General features: G+C 53.1%; 1 protein-coding gene across 2 annotated transcripts; it reads right to left on the reverse strand.

The window, feature by feature from the left end:
- Positions 1–100: 100 nt before the first annotated feature.
- prr12a (proline rich 12a) lies at positions 101–16443 on the reverse strand. 2 transcript variants are annotated; one of them, XM_086099468.1, is made up of 16 exons: positions 16160–16443; positions 14892–15990; positions 13242–13399; positions 12365–12526; positions 7400–12123; positions 6933–7154; positions 6121–6781; positions 5314–5861; positions 4255–4371; positions 4011–4144; positions 3460–3878; positions 3265–3384; positions 2870–2967; positions 2250–2381; positions 1499–1594; positions 101–1404 (listed from the first exon to the last, which is right to left on the reverse strand). In XM_086099468.1, exons 2-16 carry the CDS (start codon positions 14972–14974, stop codon positions 1270–1272), a joined length of 7809 nt encoding a protein of 2602 aa, XP_085955594.1. In that variant the 5' UTR covers positions 14975–15990; positions 16160–16443; the 3' UTR covers positions 101–1269. The 2 variants fall into 2 exon arrangements, with proteins under 2 accessions (XP_085955594.1, XP_085955595.1); XM_086099469.1 differs by lacking the exon at positions 16160–16443 and having other exon boundaries at positions 14892–16045.
- Positions 16444–16479: the final 36 nt, after the last annotated feature.

The raw sequence follows: 16479 nt of genomic DNA on the forward strand, positions 1-16479 counted from the left end.
CCTGCGCGCAGCTGGACGCCGACACTCACGGTGACGAGAATGAAATTCGGATTCGGGTTGACCCAAGAGGGTCACTCACAGGGAAGCGAACCACGCAGTGTGATCTTTGCAGTTTTTATTTGTTTCTCAAATACAGGAGAGTTAAATGTACAGAATGACAAAGAATATCATCAAGAACTGTACAATATTTACACGCCTTATGTCCTTTTTTTAAAATGGAAAATTAGATTGTTTTCAAAATAAGTATGCACATACATCAAAATGATAAAAATGACATGACTATTTCCTCTTTAAATATCACTTATTTATACTCCTTCTTCCCACACAGGAAATGGACAGTTTACTTTTTTCTTTGCATTTCCATGAGTGATGATTGAACTGAAGCACAACAATGTAAAGTTTCAAATATCCCGCGCCCCCCCACGCTTTTCTTTCTTAACATTATTTTACACCCACTGTATTTGATACATAATGTCGGTCTTAATGTTGTCTGTTCTTCAGTGGAGAGAGGAAGACAGCTTGAATATGCGGGTCACGGTTGGATACTGAAGGTATGGACGATAAAAAGTAGTTCAAATGTTAGGGCAGCAATCCAGCGCTTGTTAAGTTAAAAACCTCATATAAATAATAAAAATGTGTTTATATATTATCACACCGCTGAGTCGCGCTGCCCTTCATGTCGTACAGGATGAGAGAGAGAGAGCATTGATGAACACATCGATTGGTTCGAGTCCATGTTTACGCTGCCCACGGCACACTCCACGCGCAGTTTAAAAAGCATTCGCGCCCTCTTTCGGTCTTTCCCGAAGCCAACGGCTGATGTTAGTCTTTTCAAAAAAATAATTTATGTAAAAACTAAGCGGTAATCGTTTCTCTTTGAGCTATTGTCTTAGTGACGCACAGTTAACGAGATGTTAGTGGCTCCTCTGAGGACTTGGCGTTCTCCTCACTTTCCAACCTGACGCGGGTGGTCAAATTCCTCTTGACCCGCTCGTGACCCCTAATCCGGTGGGGTCCCACCCCTCACAATGAAACATGTTTCTTTAGTCATTGATCAAGAAGAAGAAGAAGAAGAACAAAAAAAAAAAAGGTGGCCATTGTTGGCGCCCCGCCCCTCAAGTTCACAATGGGCCGTGAAAATACATCCTCAGATCTTTGAGATTTGAAGAAAATTGACGGTTTGGCGGAAAGGGGCTCTGTACAGTGGGATCCACGGTGTTCCTTATTTTTCTTTTTCATATCCCCTGACTTGAATTCATCTCATCCATCTCAGGCTTTGGTGCTGAGCGTGAGCAGCTCGATGAAGGAGCCGAAGAGCGTGTCCAGCCAACCCTGGTTGGCCATGCATTGCTGCACCACTTCCTCCTGGCCCGGGTCCTCAGCCGCCTGCTCGATCGTGTTGGTCTGCAAAAAAAAAAAAAAAAAAGGAGGGGGGGGGGGCTGAGACTCAAGTACGTGGGCAGGTTAGCTCCGCAAGATACGAGACGTCTGAGCTTACCTCTTTCTTGCACTGTAAGAAGGTGTGGTATTTATAGTGATGCAGGGAGTGGTACAGACTGTAGATCCGATAGGAGTCGGATGACAGCTTAAGGTCCTGGAGAAAAAGCAAAGTCGGATTAAGATGGTGCGGATTTGAACGATGTTCCATCGAGTCAAGTATTATTTCTTATTATTGTGAGCCGCTGTAAAGTTAAGCAGTTCGAACATGAGCACTGCCCTGAAATACAGAATTAAATAAATCAAATTAAAATAAATACTTGACTCACGATTCAAATGAAATGTATTGCAAAAAAAAAAATAAATAAAAAAACCCATTAAAATTCTTACAAACAAACCAATCTGAAAGATTCAATGTTCATTGATTGAACTGAAAAGCTTTCGAAGTGAAGTGCACTTTGAGAATCACTGGAAGAGCAAAATCTGACAGGTCATGATCAGTTCTGCTTTCTGCTGTGAAGATTTTTTTTTTTTGGGGAGGAGGAGCACTTTTGTTCCTTTTGCAAGACAGGGAGAAGAAGAATATCTCGAGAATGTCATTTTGCGCATGACTGCAGAAGCGCTAAAGGGGAAGTAAAATTCTGAGGCATCGATTAAACGCTCGCAATAATGGGCGTGAGACCCGACGTGGGAATGGTTTGAAACTCTGGGTCCACGTCCTTCGGCGCCCCGTAAATGTCAACGAATTTGTGTGTTCAGTACAAAAATGGCAATGTCGGCACCTTTTCATAGCCTAAAACTTGAAAAGACACCTGTGGTTTAGGCAGGGTTTTCTTGACTCTGTTGAGGGTCTTGCGGTTGTAGGCGTCGCCGCTGAGCCGCACCCTCACCGCTCCCGAGTCCAAGGGGTCCACGATGATCTGGGGGTATGCGTGCACAACCTCCTGAGGAAGAGGACGCGCCAAAAATCAGGAGTCGCGAGACACATTTTCATCAACTGCTCCCACGCTTCCGCAGACGCGAGTTAAGACGATTCGATTTTTCAGTGCTGTTTGACAGCACCCCTATTAATCGGAAATCGCAGCCAATCACGTCATTTTCACATGAAGGGTCTCGGCTGAAAAAGAGGTTTGGGTTACAAAACCGCGACATAATTCTGAGGTGAAAAGATTTTGCCAAATGAAGTAGCAATCGCTTCGTGGTGTGCTTTGTATTAAACAACAACTTTTTTTTTTTTTGGGGGGGGGGCGTCAGTCAGGCATGTCAGCGCCCTATACAGCGGGGGAAAAAAAGCACATTGTCAGGTGACAGCATTTTGGTTGCACAGCTAAGAATTAGACAGTTACATTTTTTTTTTTTTTAAAAAGTTTTTCCCAGACAGACGGGGACGACGACGTCAAGTAGACCACGAGAGCAGTGGGGCGCAGATTACCTGATGCTGAGAGCTCATGCTGACTCTCCTCAGCAACCTCCGCTTCTGTTCGCTGAGGATGCTGTCGATCTTCCTCATGGGGGGGAGGTAAAGCTCATCTGCCGGCCGGTCAAGGTAGAGCGGCTGTCATTAGTCATCCTACGCCAGAGCTGCCGCTCGCTTTCATAACACGCGCAGATTCTATTTCCGTCTCACGCGTAGAACCGCTCCTCCGCCAAGGAGATGATGCGGTTGTCTTGTCGTCGGCGTTGGCTTGTTAGTCAGCGGGATTGCACAAAAAAAAAACCTCGGCGGAGCGTAAATGCTTGACCGAGTGCCGATGTGCGGATTCCGTTGCCTCGTGATAATATTCCACCGCGATGACATGTCGGGAGGCGGCGAGCGGGCATTCTTACCGTCCGTGTCCTCCAAGGCCTGGATCATGTCGGGGTCCAGAGCGGTGCTGACGAGCATTTCCACGTAGCTGCGGAACATTTCCCTCATGGCTCGGTTGTTCACGCCGCCTTTCACGGGCACTGAGAACAGGAGGCGGAAGGAGGTGAACGCGGAGCGTGACGGCGGCGCTAAGCCGCTACAAGCTAAGGCCTTACTTTCATTCTCGCTGGCGGCGTCGTCCGACGAGTCCGAGTCGGAAGAGGAGGGAGCTTCCTTCAGCCACTTCTTGCGCTTCTTGGGGGGAGGCTCCGCCTTCACCCTGGCCGCTTTGGACTTTGGCGGGCGCTCGGTTTTCTCCTTCCTCTCCGGCGCTTTCTTCTCGTCCTTGGGCCTCCCACGCTCGGCGGCGCGCCGCTCCGCCGCTTGCGCTCGCTTGTCTTTGTCCGCCTCCGGCTCTTTCTCCTTGGCCTTGGCCGGGGCCTCCTTTTTCTCCCGCTGTTCTTTCAGAGCCGGCGGGGTTGTTCGCCATTTCTCCTTCTGCTCCTTCTCACGCTGGCTGGACGGAGTCAATCGCTCCTCCTTGGGTTGAGCTTGGTTAGCGGGAGGAGAAGCCATTCTGGGGAAGGACTGGCGCCTGTGACATGTCGACAAATTGCACCGAAAGGCCCGAAAATGAGCCATCTCGATTCTACAAGAGCTTGCTTAGATTAAGACCGTAAGAAGGAAGTCAAGGTGGCCGAATCGTCACGATGAGCAAGTTGGGTACCTGAGGGCGGGCGTGGCCCTGCGCCACGGCCTTCGAGAGCAGACTCTGACGTAGTCCTTCTTGTTGACGTTCTCCAAAAACTTGACGTAGATGCGCTGGTAACGTCTTTTGGCATCTCCAAAGTAGCCCAGGTACTGAGGGGGAGGAGGGGGCACATGTGACATCAGGCAAAGGGCTTCCGCACCGCTGGACAAACAGCAAGACGGTCACGCGATGAGAGCGCGCCTTCCTGAGGCCAACTCACGTTGCTCGTGGCGCAGAACTGTCTCTGTCCATCTTTGATCTCCGGGCTGAACTTCTGCAGCAGGGCTTTCTGCACCCTCCAGATGGGCGGAGGCTCCCGGCCCGTCTGCAAGGCCAGCTGGAGCGAAAACACACGAGCCCACTTAGTAGCTCGCAAAGTCAGTCTGCGTCGGACAAAGGTTCAGATCTCGAGAGGGCATTCCGGAAGACGGGATGCAAACGAGCATCAAGCCCCCGGTCTACCTGCGACGTGCTGTCACAGACGCTCCCTACGCGTTTGTCTTCTGACTTCCTCATTTCTTTTATTTTGGCGGTGCGCTTTCCGGGGACTTTGTGTCTGCTTGCACTCATGATCAGGCTGAGCCGGAAGGCGCCGCCGCGCTTTTCCCAGTGCCCCCCCCCCCCACCCCCCCAGGGCCCATGTGATCCCACAATTATCCTGCTTCCCCTTCGCTCTTGGATCCACTGCCGCCTTGACCTCTGCTGTACCTTAACACGACCTGCCTATCTTAAGTTTCAACGGTAAATAGAGCAGAGGCCCTGACCGGTCAACACTTGAATATCTTTTCCAAGTCATCTTTCCCATAGCCGTAAAAAGAAAGCGCTTTGAGATGATTTGATCGTCGAGTGCGCTCAACAGGGGCATGTGGCGAAGACTCGTAACTTTCCCGAACAACCCGAGCTGAACTTCGCTCCACCCGGGCACACAAAGGTCTTTGTCTCCCGCTTCAAGATGCTTCCTTGCGCCAATGACTTTCCTTTTAGTGGGTGCTTTGGCACCATCTTGTGGCGTCTTGGAGCATTGAAGAAAGAGCCAGAAAGAAATCAAAAGAAAATGAGCTGTAAAATACTGAATGGAATCTGTCCGAGTGACACAAATACACCCTCCTTTTGTAGTGCTTCGATGATGTCAGGTGCGAGCTTGTGCCCTCTGTGAAGGAGGAGACACTCAAAGACGTGTGCAGACGGAGTGCTCTCCGCACAGCGCGGAAGTTGCACCGCCACAGACCACGACACAAAATTCACGAGGCGCGACGAGCCGGGTCACCACTGCACCCACCTTGAGTGTTCCGATGTCCTCCACCCTCACGACAAACTCATCCCTCTCCCTGAAGATGCCCTCCCCGCCGCTCTCACTGTCGTCCTCCTCACTCTCGCCCGCGACGGCCGCGTCCTCCTGCTTCTGCGCCAGGTGCAAGTTGGTGTTCTTTGGGGGCGGTCGCTCTTCTTCAGGAGAGGGGGCAGACTCGGGGGAGGGTGTTGGAGACTCCTTTTGAGGAGAAGCTTGAGCAGGAGGAGGTGGGCTTGAAGAGGTGGGAGGAGGAGAAGGAGGAGGAGGAGGAGGAGTGTCAGGCGGCGGCAGAGTAGCAGTCAGGGGAGGCGGCGGCGTCTGAGATTTGGCGGCAACGGGGCTCGAGGGCTTCGAGGCCTCCCGTTGTTCCTCTGGGGGCGGAGGAGGAAGAGGCGAGGGCAGTGAGAGCGGCGGAAGCGGGGAGGGAGGAGGGGAGGAGGAGGAAGAGGATGAGGAAGAGGAGGCAGGAGAGGGAGGGACCGAGGGAGGGAGGGGACTTGTTGCTTCAGCAGGAGCGGGAAGCTCCGGCAGGGACACTGCAAAAAAAAAAAAAAAAAAAAAAGAGATCAAGCCTGAGAACCATTTGACAGACCGATGGAAAACTGTTCTTCAAACCAACACCGGCAGAATTGGACCGCGTCTTTAACTGTGATGTAACCGTGTGCCGAGTCTTGATGAAAATGTATGCCAAACAGATACCCGTTCTTTCTCTCTCTCTTCTTTTTTTTCCCCCAAATCCAAAGATGACACCCCCAACATGAAAAAACAGCACCCGCAGCTCGAGTTTGGCCGTACCTTCAAGCTTCGGGGCACCCAGTGTCTCCAGCTGCGGTTCTCTGTCCTCCATCATCTCAGTCTCCTCATCCCCCGCGGTCCTCCTCTCCCGGTCATTCTCCTCATCCACGTTTTCGTCCTCCGGCTGGAGGACGCAGGGCTCATTGGGCGGGGGTTGCGCGTGGGGCGCGTGAATGTCCGTCTGAGGGCTAAGGGTGGGGGGCTGCAACGGGGGCGTCAGAGGGGAGTGACAAGGCTGCGGCTGAGGAGGCGGCAACGCGTGATGGATGTTAGCGGTCAGCTGAGGAGTGTCGTACAGGGCGGAAATGGCCGAGGAGATGCTCTTCTGGAGGTCCTGGTTCTTTCCGACCGAGTCCTCCTCATCCGAGGAGAACGAGGGCAGGGTCTCCAGGTTTCTCTTGAGCTCGTCCTCCAAGCGCTTGGGGCTGGGGCAGCCGCCCAGGGCGAGAGTGCCGTTACCTTCGCCGTCCCCGAACGGGGGCGGGGGCGGAGGAGGCGCCGGGGAGAGCGGCCGCAAGCCGGATTTACACGGGGAGCTTTCGCCGTTGTCCGCTTCCATTCCGGGGGAAATGTCCAAGCTTGGAGGTCTCTTCCCTGTCTTGAGGAAGTCCAAGAAAGAAGCAACCAGGCCAGCTTTGGACTCTGGGTCCTTCTCATCACCCTAGGAGAGTCACATCGAGCAAATTGGAGATGAGATCAATTCATGGGGAAATTACTCGAAAGCGCCGCTGGCCAAAAAAAAAAAAAAAAAAAAAAACGCGACGCAAATGTGCTTCAATGCAATCGAGCGGCCATTGACCAGGACCTCTTACCCTTTCCTCGAGGCCGTCCCCATCTATTCCTTCGTTGGCCATCTGGCTTTTCTGCTTGTTTTTGTCCTGCGCCCTGGCGCTCTCAGTGCCGCAAGGACCAGGACTGAGACCAAGTGAAGGGGCCGAGCCTACTGAGCCATCAGACAAAGCAGGGTCTGTGCCAGACAGAGAGTCTGCCCTCAGCAAGGCATCGGAGGACGACATGGGAATTGGCAACTTGATCTATTTCAAAGAAATAGAGAACAAATATGATTCGGGGCGTACGTCAGACAGGAAAGCATCAAATTGTGGAACGATTCTCTTATCGTTTAGGTTTGTTAGCGTCACCAATGGATCTGAATTAACTTTTCGAGCCGTGAACCGGGAGTCCACGACAACGTTTGAAATCGGTGCCTACGTACCGTGAATGTGGCATACCGATTGGTCAACTATACGAATCCTTGGGGGACTGATGTCGAGCTACTCACCTTCAATGGTGGAATGGGTTCATGCTGTTGCGACTGATGATGGAGTTGCTGCTGCTGCTGCTGATGGTGGTGTTGGTGTTGGTGTTGGTGATGGTGATGCATCTGCTCCTGCTCCTTCCCGCTCATTTCCATGTACATGTCCTCTCTCCGACCTCCTCTTCCTCTGCTCCCGCGGCCTCGGCCCCTGCCTCGCCCCTCCACGCTGAATCCCCCTGCGCCGCCGCCAACCGTCCCGCCCATTTCGCCCATCATTCCTCGTGGCGTGTAAGGTTCGGGCATGGGGCGAATGCGAGGCCTGCCTCTGGGTCGAGGGGGGCCCTCTCTCTTGGGCCGCGTAGGCTTCCGGCCTCTCTTCTTCGGGCCGTCCTGAGGCAAAAGAGAGTGCGCGCCCATTGATGGGTAGCCGGAGGCGTGGTAGAAGTCAATGTCACTCATTAAAGGGCTGAGAGAGCCGCTTCCTCCTCCTCCTCCTCCTTTCCTGCAGCTGGACACCAAATCTGGCAGGAGATCCGGAAGCCTCCGACTGTTCAACCTGATGTCAGCAGGCTGGTCAGCTTTATCCTCATCGTCTTCAAACTCGTACTCCTGAGCGTAACTTTTCTTCGGCAGCGTGTTCGGGTCTCTGCGCTCCTTCAAGAGGTGAAATGAGCTCGACTTGAGGAGCTTTTTGGGACGAGACGAGCAGAAAATTGGCGATTGGAGGCCTCCCGAAGCTGCCCCCGCGCTCGTTCCTCCGGGTCCGGAGGACATCTTTGCAGCGGAGTTGTTAGCTCCGGTGTTATTGGAGCTCATACCCAGCGCTGGGTTCTGGGACTGAATTAAACCGAGCTGTTCGGTGTTCACCGTGGAGGGCAGCTCGTGGCTTTTAAGGGAGTCAAGATCCAGAGTCATCGTATTGTTGCCGGGCTCTTCCAAGCTGTGACAATAAGGCTCGTAACCCTGATCTCCATGGTGACCCATCATATCATAGCCAGCGCCGCTGCCGGCCCCCCCGGGTCCGCCGCCACTCTGTCCGGCTTTCATGGAGCCCATTGCCTCTTGCCCAGTATGGCTTTCATTCATCGCCTCCTGCCCTGGTCCGGCAGCACCGGCGCAACTCGACTTGTAGTCCTCTGCGCAAAACATGTCCTCCATGCCTGGAAAAAAGGAGCGGTCCTCATCCTGGAGAAGGGAGTCGGGAAAGCAGATGGATGTCAGGGGAACAAAGCGATTACTCTGTTGGCTTTGGTCTGCTTTCTCCACCGGGCTGACCGTGTCAAACTGGTGCTGCTCTGAGCGCTGTTGGTCTAACTGGCTCTGCTGGGGGGTGAGCTGGGACGACAGTGGCTGCTGCGGATCGGGCTGAGATTGGGGGTGGGCCGGGGCAGACGCCGGGGGCATGTGGTGAGGGTGGTGAGAATGGGCTTGCTGGTGTTGAGAGCTGGGGTGCTGCTGCTGCTGCTGGGGGTGGTGCTGCGAAAGGTGGTGCATGTGGGAAGGGGCGGGCATGGCGATTTCAGGCTCCGAGAGGAAAGAGTGGAGTTCAGGGGCCGAGTGCGGTTGTGGGTGATGGTGAGACGGGTGCTGCCTCTGCTGCTGTTGCTGCTGCTGCTCCTGCTGTTGCTGTCGGTGGCGCTCGCCGCTTCCTCCGCTGCGTCCGCCGCGTCCGTCCTCTGCGATCGCCACATCGGTGCTGGAGGTCTGGGAAAGAGAGCGCTCCAGCATGTCCAAAGATGAAGCCACCGAGCTTTGTTTGACTTGGCCTTGTTCGTGCGGGTGCGACGAGGGGCCGTGGTTGTAATGAGCCGCCGCCACCTCTAAAGCCTGCGACTGCAGTTGGAGCTGGAGCTGGCTGGTCTGCGACTGAGCTTGAGCTGGATGTTTAGTCGAGCCCAGTCGTCCGCCGGCACTCTCCATCGCAGCTTGTTGTTGACCCATGGCGCGCTGCTGCTGCTGCTGCTGTTGGGGGTGAGAGTCCATCTTGTGGTGCTGCTGATGGTGGGAGTCCATTTTTGGGTGCTGCTGATGTGATTGGTGGGAGTCCATTTTATGGTGCTGTTGGTGTTGCCGATGCGTTTCCATTTTGTGGTGTTGCTGCGGATGTTGTGGGTGCGTGTCCATCTTGTGGTGCTGCGTATGAGCCTCCAGTTTGTTCCGGGTCGTGTGGGACAACACGGACTGCAGGAGGTGCGGCGGCTGGTGCGACTGATCGCTGGGGGAGTCCATAAGGGACGCGGCGCTTTGAGACTGAGAATGTTGTGGCTGGACCTCCGGCGTTTTACGAGGATAGGGGATTTCGGCGCGCTCTTTTTTCTGCAGCTCCATCTGGGCGTGGGGTGCTATCTGCGAATGTGACGACACGTGCTGATTATGGGAGGAGTGTTGGGGAGCGAGGGAGTGCTGCGTGTACGGGTCCCCTCGTCCGTAGTGGACTACTGAGCCCAAGTTGTCATGGTGAAGAAGGTGCGAGTGCACCTGTTCGGCACTGCCTCGTCCCCCACTACTCCTGCTGCTCCCCGCAGGCCTTTCGTTCCTTTGCTGTTGTTGGTGATGGTGCTGCTGCTGCTGCTGCTGTTGATGATGATGTTGCTGCTGTTTCTTTAATGACATCTCCAGCTGGCTGTCCAGGCCAGAGATTGACCCTCCAGAGTTTGGATTTCCGACCCCAGAAGAGGATGTGGCAGTGTGGGTGCGTATGACGCTTTGGGGGTGGTACCTTTCTTCAGAGGACTTTCCCATTTCATAGCCGAGCCCTTTGCCAGAATCAGAGGTCGGCGGCGCCGACTGAGACTGAGGCTGGCTTTGCTGGGGTGTCTGTTGGGGCTGCTGTTGGGAATGGTGATGAGAAGCCTGGGGAGCGGGACTCGCTTGCGCCTGCAGCAAGTGCTGGATCAAGAACTCGTCGTCGTCGTCGACTTCCTCTTGGGATCTCTGCGAAGCAACTCCGAGCATTGACGTGTCCGCCTTTGTTTTGGAGGGGGCGGCGTGATAAGACTGAGGTTGGGAGCTCGGACCTCTGGTGTCAGGGTAGCCCTGCGGGGAGCTGAGGAAAGTGGGAGAGAGAACAGACGAGATGTATTTATTGGTACCCGCGCCCCCGGGGGATTGCGTGGGGCACGCCGGCACCGGGGAGTGCAGCCCTGGGCGGATAATGCCCGAGTTTCCGGATGGGGAGGGGCTAGAATCGGGAATATGATAAGACGCTCCTCCGCTACCTCCTCCACCTCTCTCGCTGGCCATGCCATTTCCTGCCGCTCCTCCTGACGAAGAGTTTCCACTCGCCGGACCGCTGCCGCTTCCTCCGCCAGATGCTCCGCTACCCGATGAACCACTTGATCTTAAAAGCGCAGGGGAATGGCCCGGGGCACCGTAACCCAGTGATGGGCTTCCGGCCCCACCTAGAGAAGGGGGAAGCGATCCGTAAGCGGAATCGGCCCCGTACAGATCGGTGGGGTATGACTGACTCCGCCCTCCTAGGCTCCCGTAGCCTTTTCCACCGGTACCTGAGCTCAGGTCCTGGGCTTGCGGGGAACTGAAGCCGCCATAGGATTGAGCGAGGTGAGAAGTAGGGGGCTGATTTGGAGAATATGACTGTGCCTGCTGCTGGGGCGGAGTCTGACCAGTAAGAGCGGAGGTGGGGGTTTTGACGGGCGGCACGGGAGAACCGTAGCCAGAGAGGCAGGATTTGGGAAGGGATTGAGGTGTCGAAGTGGAAGTGGGAGGGGGCTGTTGCTGCTGAGGGGCCGGGGCCGGTGGGGCTGGTTGAGTGGGGGGTTGCTGCCTGGAGGGGGCCGCGCCGGAGTTCGAAGTGGGGACCGAGTTGGGAGGGTGAGCGGCAGAAGAGGAGGACGAGGAGGAGGAGGACGACGACGAGGTGGAGGAGGTAGAGGATGCAGAAGGAGGTGTGAGAGGAGTTCTTGAGGACGATGCTGAACTCGCAGAGGAGTAGCCACTGCTGGAGCTACCTTTGGTACCTTTCCCGGCAGAGGAGGAAGAGGAGGAGGAAGATGAAGAATACGGGGGCTGGATGATGGGCCGATATTGCTCCGTACGAGAGGAGGCTTTGTGGTCCGACGAAGGGCTCTGGTCACCCAGCGGGCTGCAGGAAAGGCCAGCGTGCCTGTGATGGCTGGCTATTTGTTGATAGCCCGCCCCTCCGCAGCTGAGGTAGTGCTGTAGGGAGTGGGCGGCCGAGGACGAGAGCTGCGGCTGCGACGCCGTGGGCCGCTGGTAGTGCTTGATGACGCTGTCCTGTCTGGGCACGGCCCGCTCCTGAGCAGAGTTGGACTGGGACTGGGACTGAGCTTGCGGCTGGGCCGAGGAGAATACCGAGGCGTTATACAGCTGGGACGACTGGTCTTGGAGCTGTGACGACAGCAGGTTAAATTGGTGAGACTGCAGGTGTCGAGCAGAGGACGCCTGGGCTGATGAGGCACCTGTAGGGTCTTGGCTGCCCCGATAGGCGGCCGCTGCAGCCCCTTGCGACGACAGGAGTCTGTCGAAACCCAGGCTGGACTGGGAGGGGGCTTTGATGTGTAGTAAGGGGTCGTGCGGGGACAGCAGACCGTTGGACGTGGGGCTGAACGTGGGCGTGTCCTGGAGCGAAAGTGAGGCACCGGGAAAGGAGCGGCTGGAAAAGGAAGCTGGGTGCTGATAGGCTGAGAGAGCGGAGGAGGAGGGGAAGGAGCCCGAGCCAGGAAGAGCTCCAGAAATGAATAATTCCGCAGGAGCAGGCGTGTGCATCGCTGTTCAGCAGGGGGACAAAAAAAAGAATGGCAAATGACTTTCGTCGTCCATTTCATGCAAATCGGAACCCTGACCTATCAACCTTTGCTTTGTTCTTCACATTAAAAAACAACAACAATGACATCCAACACAACGCAAGCAGAATGATACTAGAACCGACCGCAGGTTATTTCAACGTCATATTGACAGCAGGCCACGTTTGAATGTCAACACATAAGGGAAGAGCAAACGCAGTCCTACCTGTCTGCCAAGATGGTGTGCGGAACTGGGAGAGTAAGGAAGAGGCCGAGGGGGGGGCCTGAGGACCCCGAGACTCCAATGCCGAAATCAGATTCATGACTGAGGCGTCGGGGGCCGAGGGGCTGGCGTGGTGCAGGCCAGTGTCAAACAGCCCCGACAGACCTTTTAGAAAGAAATACGCAGCCATGAAAAATGCTGCCAAAGGCACTTGCATATTTTGATCATGTATCAACAAATAATAATTACCGGTGCCTCGGCTTGACAACTTTGCTAGAGCGAAGAGTGAGCGTAACAACAAAAGCCCAAGATATGATATGTTGTTAATACTTGGCTCAGGTTACTCTACGGTACCGTGTGTTGAAATTCTGCCTACTTAAACAACAAAGTGATATTGCAAGGTAGCGGGCGGTAAATATAGTCCTCAGACTCCATCCATCTTGGGTTGAATATTTTTAACTATCAGCACTTGTCATGCCAGTGCTTCAGTAATGGATTTCACCCCCCACTTGTAGCCTGCAAACTAATTCAGCGACAGTGAATTATTTTCACTCTTTGATTTGTAGCTCACGACAAAGTGACGTAATATCACAGAAAATCACATTTGCAACATAACTTTCCCCTCGGAGGACAAACTCAGCGCTCGGGCTTTTAATTGCGTTTACAGGAAATGACAAAAATTGCGTAGATAATACTCCCGTGGTCTTCAAGTGAAGAAGTGTACCGCTGTTTGATTTTTATTTATTTTTTTAATCCCAACTGAATTTATTCAGGTTGCGCGCATTGTTCACGCACACGTCTAGACTAGGACTTACATGGCCATAATTCATTCCTGCGGCCCCTAATGTTGGGGACACGGGAGGTATGACATTTATCTCACCCAAACTCCGTCCAGCTGCTCCCCAAGCCCCGCCTTGGCCGGAGCTCCCTGGGTGGTGATTGGTGGCATAGCCCTGCAGAGGGTGTGGGGTGGCGTAGGCTTGGCGGTGGAGGAGCTCAGAATCAGGGTGGGATGATCTGGAACTCCCATAGACAAGACTAGGAGGAGGAGGAGGAACGATGAAGTGTCATTAATTTCTGAGTACATTTGCATAAACATCAGCTGGAAACTAAAAAAAAGGTGACAGCCGCTTTCCAGAATCCCATCCCATTTAAGTGAGTTAAAAACTCAAATCTTCCCACGATGAAAGTCATCGACACTTGATTTCGTTGCAACTACGACAGTCATTCAATGTCAGCATCAAAATGAAACTCAAGAATGGGATTTACATGAGACATGTCATGTTTTTATAGAAAATGAATCGTGATGATGCCGGAGTACTGCAACAAAAATGCACACGTGACTAATATGACATGCCTGAGGTGAACATGCAATGGTTGGCTTGCTGGCCGTTGGTGAACATGTTAGCAATTTGTGCCGGCTTGCGGGGAGCTCTCCACAGCAGCGATGAGCGCAAAGCACACACGCGGCCTTATGTGTGTGCAAGGTCAACATTTTGGGGTGAAAAGAAACCACATTTGTGCAGTGCTGTACATCACAACTACCTCGTACAATTGAAGGGACGAGCTGTTCAATGATTACGTCGACGAGGCTCACAACCGGGCGCTACTCATCGACGTATGGAGAGTGACAAATATCAGCACCGATGCCATCATTTGGACATGGCATCGCGTCTAAAACGAGACACCAAAACGTTTCGTGTTCGAGTAGCGGGGTGGGAAAATGTGCTAGAAGCGGCTAGGTAAGTGATGCTAGCAGGCCGCAATTGACTTCCTTGCAAAGCTAGCTCGCGTGCTAACGCAAAAGGTAACAGGTCTCGTGAATGATTCCGGCTTTTTTCACATTATAAGCACGTCAGCATCAAACTTATCATTCTTAGCATCAAATCATGATGTCTCCTTGCCCTTGCTATTTTTACCGAAACAACTGAATGTGGTTCGAATGGTCGCATTTCATTATGCAAATGAGGCTGCAAGAAGCCCACCGCAAATCATCTCCAATCATGTCTGGGGCCAAATGCTGCAAAAATTTGGAATATTTTCATTGCAATCGAACTAACCCCCCCACCCACCCACCCCTTTAACGATGGCTCCACCAATGCACCTCCAATTTTAGTTGATGTCTGTCAGGAGGGGGCTGCTGTGGAGCTTTTTAGCACCATTCGAACCCATTTATTTATCAGAGCATGCCCAAGCCTGCAAAGTGAAAAAAAAAGCCCGTGGAGACGCCACCACCACTTCCCATCCACCATCTCCAACATCCACGTCTAGCTAAAAAAAAAACACCGTCTGTCAATCGCATTCAATTCAACCCCCCCCCCCCCGCACCCCGCCCACCCCCACGACACGCACACCGCTCCATTGCTGTTGATAATGTTATTACTATGCAACTCTTTGGGATGACAATGCATCGGCGTAGCGAGTGCGTGTGTGGAGCGCGAAGCCAATGGCGACAATGTGTTTACACGGGTCAATGTAAGCACTGATGCATGCATGCGTGCATGCACATTGTCTGGCTTGTGCCGATTACCTTGCTTTGGCCGATCTCTCGTAACTCCATCCTGCTCCAGCGCCCAAATCGCCGAACCCTGTTCCCGGGTAATTTCTATCCATCTATGTGGAGGGGGGCGCATGCGAAAGCGACGTCGCAAGGCGGGGGAGGAAAAAAATCCAGTCTTTCCCGAGCTCCGTTTCAGGCAATTTTCCCCGGTTTCATAAGCCAGTCCTCCGGAGTGGAAAACAGCATATTGAAAGAGAAATGGAGGGGAGGAGGAAAAAACTGGATGAAAAAAGAGGGGGGTCTACGGGTTTATAATCCAACCAGCTCGATAAAAGACACTCTTCCTCATTTTCCTCCTTCCACGTTTATCATTTCCACGAAGGTAGTCCGAATTCAGTCCGGCTCATGATGAAGATGTCGCGGATTTGGCCGCCAATGGGCGAAACGCTGATGAACATTTGATTTCCAACGCGTCCCCTCTTTTTCCTCTCTCTCTCTCACTCTCTGTCTCTCTCTCTCTGTCTCTCTCTCTCTCCGTGGTGCCTCCTCCCCTTTCTTTGGGCTAGTTTTTTAGGCTACGCAGCCTAGCGCCATATAAAAATATGGCAAAGGACAGGAGACATCCACGTTGGTAGCGAGCGTTCTCACTATACACACGCGCACACCACAAGCGGAGAAATCCCTAATTTGAATGTTTGTCCTTTTCATGCAAATGTCCACGGCCATGAAGCACCCCTCCTCCTCCTCTGTCAGGATGCTAACAGCTAGCCGCATAAGAATAAAGGGGGTGTTATTTCGCCCTCAGTGCATGCCAACTGCGTACGTTCACGCCTTCTGGTATTCAATTAAAAAGCGCCCACATATAGAGGAAGTGGTTATAAAGTACAAAGCGAGCGAGGAAGATTAACCAAAAAAGCAGGCCGCGTTTAAAAAAAAACAAACATCTTTACTCATTTTCATCGGGGACGCCATTTTTGAAGGCGGCTCTCTCTTCGTCCTCCCCTTTCCTTTCGTCGTCTCTCCTCGCTGCAACACTCCGCTCCGCGTTCGAGCTGGCCTCCCCTCCGTTCGCCAACTCGTCTGCTAACCAGCTCGGCATGCTTTTCCACATTTCCAGCTCATTGTTAGGCTAATGATGCGAAAGAGACAAAACGGGACAACACACGGCAACTCGATATGAGGTGTTGTGCTAAATATTTGGACTCGGACAAATCTGTGCCATTGCGCAGACAATTTTGTAAACAGTTCTTAACACAAGAAGTCGAATGTATGCAACGATTGGTCCATTTAATACATACAGTGGTCATAAATGGCAAAGTATGCCGAAGCATCATCTCACGGGGGACTGCTGACTACTGTACCGTATTTCTCCCGATACTACATGCAATTCAGGCATACGTCAGTAGACGGCACACTTGAGAACGATCAAGGTGCTGTACGAACGGGACAAAACAATAGGAACACCTGCAAGACCTATGAGACCCAAAACAAGAGCCGTCATTTCCGCCAGTGGATGACAACTACATATTTATATTAACGCATACGACTATTGCTCTACTTAAGTGGTAAGAAGCACTGACCAACATTTATTGTTTCCGCCGAAGGCCCAGGTACCAAA

The sequence above is a fragment of the Hippocampus guttulatus genome, chromosome 19 (genome assembly GCF_054856545.1).
Source record: "Hippocampus guttulatus isolate MCC_2025c chromosome 19, RoL_Hgut_1.0, whole genome shotgun sequence".
NCBI lineage: Eukaryota > Metazoa > Chordata > Actinopteri > Syngnathiformes > Syngnathidae > Hippocampus > Hippocampus guttulatus.

Excerpts from the sequence above, each read along its gene's own strand:
- prr12a (XM_086099468.1), bottom strand. The coding sequence starts at position 14,974 with ATGGATAGAAATTACCCGGGAACAGGGTTCGGCGATTTGGGCGCTGGA. Across the intron at positions 3,879-4,010 it reads AGGGCCACGCCCGCCCTCAG|GCGCCAGTCCTTCCCCAGAA; the intron begins GTACCCAACTTG and ends GACATGTCACAG. Across the intron at positions 1,595-2,249 it reads AAACCCTGCCTAAACCACAG|GACCTTAAGCTGTCATCCGA; the intron begins GTGTCTTTTCAA and ends CTTTTTCTCCAG.